The sequence below is a fragment of the Bison bison genome, unplaced genomic scaffold (genome assembly GCF_000754665.1).
Source record: "Bison bison bison isolate TAMUID 2011002044 unplaced genomic scaffold, Bison_UMD1.0 scf7180017846470, whole genome shotgun sequence".
NCBI classification, from domain to species: Eukaryota; Metazoa; Chordata; class Mammalia; order Artiodactyla; family Bovidae; genus Bison; species Bison bison.
The window spans coordinates 142,867-145,861 of NW_011477043.1; the positions used below are offsets into that span (position 1 = coordinate 142,867).

At 63.1% G+C, this 2,995-nt stretch overlaps 1 protein-coding gene across 1 annotated transcript in view; it reads right to left on the minus strand.

Moving 5' to 3' along the window:
* Positions 1-2,995, minus strand: part of CPZ (carboxypeptidase Z) — a 23,826-nt gene that overhangs the window by 8,499 nt on the left and 12,332 nt on the right. Inside the window, exon 7 of the mRNA XM_010839891.1 lies at positions 2,868-2,995. Within this exon, the coding sequence (XP_010838193.1) occupies positions 2,868-2,995 (128 nt within the window). The remainder of the gene's footprint in view (positions 1-2,867) is intronic.

The window sequence follows — 2,995 nt, forward strand, 5'->3', positions numbered from 1 at the left end:
GGCCAGGGGCCTGCATAAACTAGCTCCTTCCCACTGGGGGCTGGGCCGGGCCAGGGAGGGCCTGGATGGCAGGACGGAGCTGGAGCCGAGCTGGAAGCAGGATTTTGGCAGAAGGGGCAGGTGTGTAGGGGGACAGAGGGGCGAGGCAGGCAGCCCTGGCTGGCCTAGGAGCCTTGAATGCTGCCCTGAGGCACTGTGGCACCATGGAAGTCTGGGGGTGTGGCTTGGACACCCTGCTCAGGCCCTCCTCCTGCTGCCCCACTCCCCAAGCCTCTCCTGGGACCCTGGTTTCCACAGAGACCACCGCTGGCTGCAGGTCTGAAGGATGATCGATCGGTGATTGATGGCTGGTGGGGAAGGCACTCGGTGTTCTGACTCTGTGGGGACTCATTGAGGTGAACTTCCCCCCTCGAGGCATCTTCACGCATCTGCCCCTGAGAGCCAGAGAGTCTGAGCCTGGTGCCCAGGGGCTTCACCCAGATGCTGACTTTGCCCTCTGACGGCACAGCCACAGCGGGCACAGGTCATGCACAGGGGAGACACCCAGCCACTCCAGAAGCACTTGCAGAGCCCCAAGCATAGAAGCCAGCACCTCTCTGGGTCCCAGGCATGTGCTGGTTGTAGGAGTCAGTGAGTGAGTGAGTGACTGAGTAAGGGAGTGAATGAGGGAGGGAGGGAATGAATGAACGAGTGAATAAATGGGTGAGTGGGTGAATTAATGAGTGAATGAGTGATGAATGAGTGAGGAATGAATGACTGAGCGATGGATGAGTGAGTGAATGAACAAGTGAGCAAATAAGTGAGTGAGTGAATTAGTGAGTGGATGAATGGGTATGTGATGAGTGAGTGAATAAACGACTGAGTGACTGAATGAATGACTAAGTGCGGGAATCAGTGAGGGAGGGAGGAAATGAATGAGTGGATGGTTGATAAATGAGTGAGTGGGTGAATTAATGAATGAGTGAGTGATGAGTGAATGGCTGAGTGAGTGGGTGACTGGGTGGGTGGCTGAGTGACTAGGTGGGTGGCTGAGTGGGGATGTGCTGAGTGAGGGAGGCAGTGGGCACCAGAACGAACGAGGGCAGGGCCAGTCAGCGGGGACACACAGGTGACGTCCGGATGGTGCAGCTCCCGGCGCTGCAGGGGGCGGGCTCAGCCCGTGCCCGCTGGGCCCCCCAGCTCCCACTGCCCACAGCCCTGAGCCTCACTCCTGGGAGCCTGGGGGAGTCCCCACCTGATCCTCCGGCTCCACGGGGGGGCTGGCCCTGGAGGACGCCCTTCTCAAAGTCCACCCTCAGGCTGCGGTCCACACACACACAGACACGCACGCACCCCACCCCCGCTCGTCCCCGGCCTCCCGGGCAGCTCCCTGCCCTGGCCGAGGCCGCACCTCCTCGTCCTTGCTCGAGTCTGACTCCGTCTCCCCCGTAGACGAGGGCCCGCAGCTCAGGGCCCTGTCCTCGTCACGGCGGTAGGGGGAGACCTGCCGTGGGGAGGTGAGGAGGGGGGGCTGGGTGAGGCAGGGGGACCCCTGAGGGACCACAGAACAAGACGGGGGCCGGCCCGGGCACTTGTCCATCCGGGACCCGCCCCACGCTCTCTGCCCTGCCCCCAGTACCAGGGGAAGGTCTGAGAAGGCGGCAGCGGCCAGGCCCGGCCCTCCGCCCGAGTCTGGGCCTCCAGGGGGCCCGCTTAGTGCCCAGGCCTTAGTGACCCGGTCAGACCCTCCGGAGCCTCCCCGTGCTGGTCAGGGGAAGTCCTGCAAGCTGCGGCCTCCTGCGAGGGTGGGAAACTCCTGCTCCTGGCGGGGCACAAACGGCCCTGGGGGATGGGGGCCATCAGGGCAGTTTGCGCAGCTCAACTCCAGGGGGTGACCCAGCAAAGCTCACCCCCAGTCCCTGGCCTTGGTCTCCTCAGCTCCCATGCCCTTCCAGAAGGCCAGCTCTGGTGTCCATCAGGGCAGGGGTGCCCCCGGAGAAGGGAAGAATGCAGCCAGAGAAGGGTCCGGCCAGCATCCCGGGTCTTATCCCCTGCTGCTCTGACCAGTGGGGAAAACGGGCCTCCTCTGGGCCCAGGTGACCAGAACTCCTAGTTGGACCCCACTGCTTCCCAGGGCACCTGAGAAGTGAAAGAAGTCGCTCAGTCGTGTCCGACTCTCTGCCACCCTGTGGGCTGTCCATGGGATTCTCCAGGCCACAATACTGGAGTGGGGAGCCGTTCCCTTCTCCAGGGGATCTTCCCAACCCAGGGACCAAACCCGGGGCCTCCCGCATTGCAGGCAGATTCTTTACCAGCTGAGCCACCAGGGAAGCCCAAGAAGATGGAGGAGTGGGTACCCTTTCCCTTCTCCAGTAATTCTCTGGGATTCTCCAGGCCAGAATACTGGAGTGGGGAGCCTTTCCCTTCTCCAGGGGATCTTCCCAACCCAGGGATGGAACCCAGGTCTCCCACATTGCAGGCAGATTCTTTACCAGCTGAGCCACCAGGGAAGGACCTGACCTTTAGCAAGCCCACCCTGCCCACAACGGGGGAGGCGCCAGGAGCCGCCGGGCGCCATGCGCAACGCAGCACTGCCCTCTGCTGGCACCACCTGGGGCCGCGCCCTCCCCTGGGGTGGCCTGTGTGGGGAGGGCACTCAGCCAGGGTGCCCACCCCAGGAGCTCCCAGAGGAGACACTGATGGAAGGTGGGGTGGCCAGAGAAGGGAGGGGCGGAGCTGGCTGGAAGGCTTCCTGGAGGAGGGGGGTTTGGAGCTGGGTCTGGAAGGCTCCGAATGGTTCAGAAGGCTGGAAGGCACTCGCCTCAGGACCTGAAGGACTTCAGGCCCCCCGAGGGCACCACCCACAGCAAACCCGCCCAGCCTCTCACCTTCTCGTCGGGCGTGGGAGAAAACATCTTCTCCTCCTGGGGATGCTTGGAGAAGTCGAAGGGATAGGACACCACCAGGTCGCCCCCGTGGAGGCTGGCTGAGAGCACGAAGGGAATGGTTCGCATCC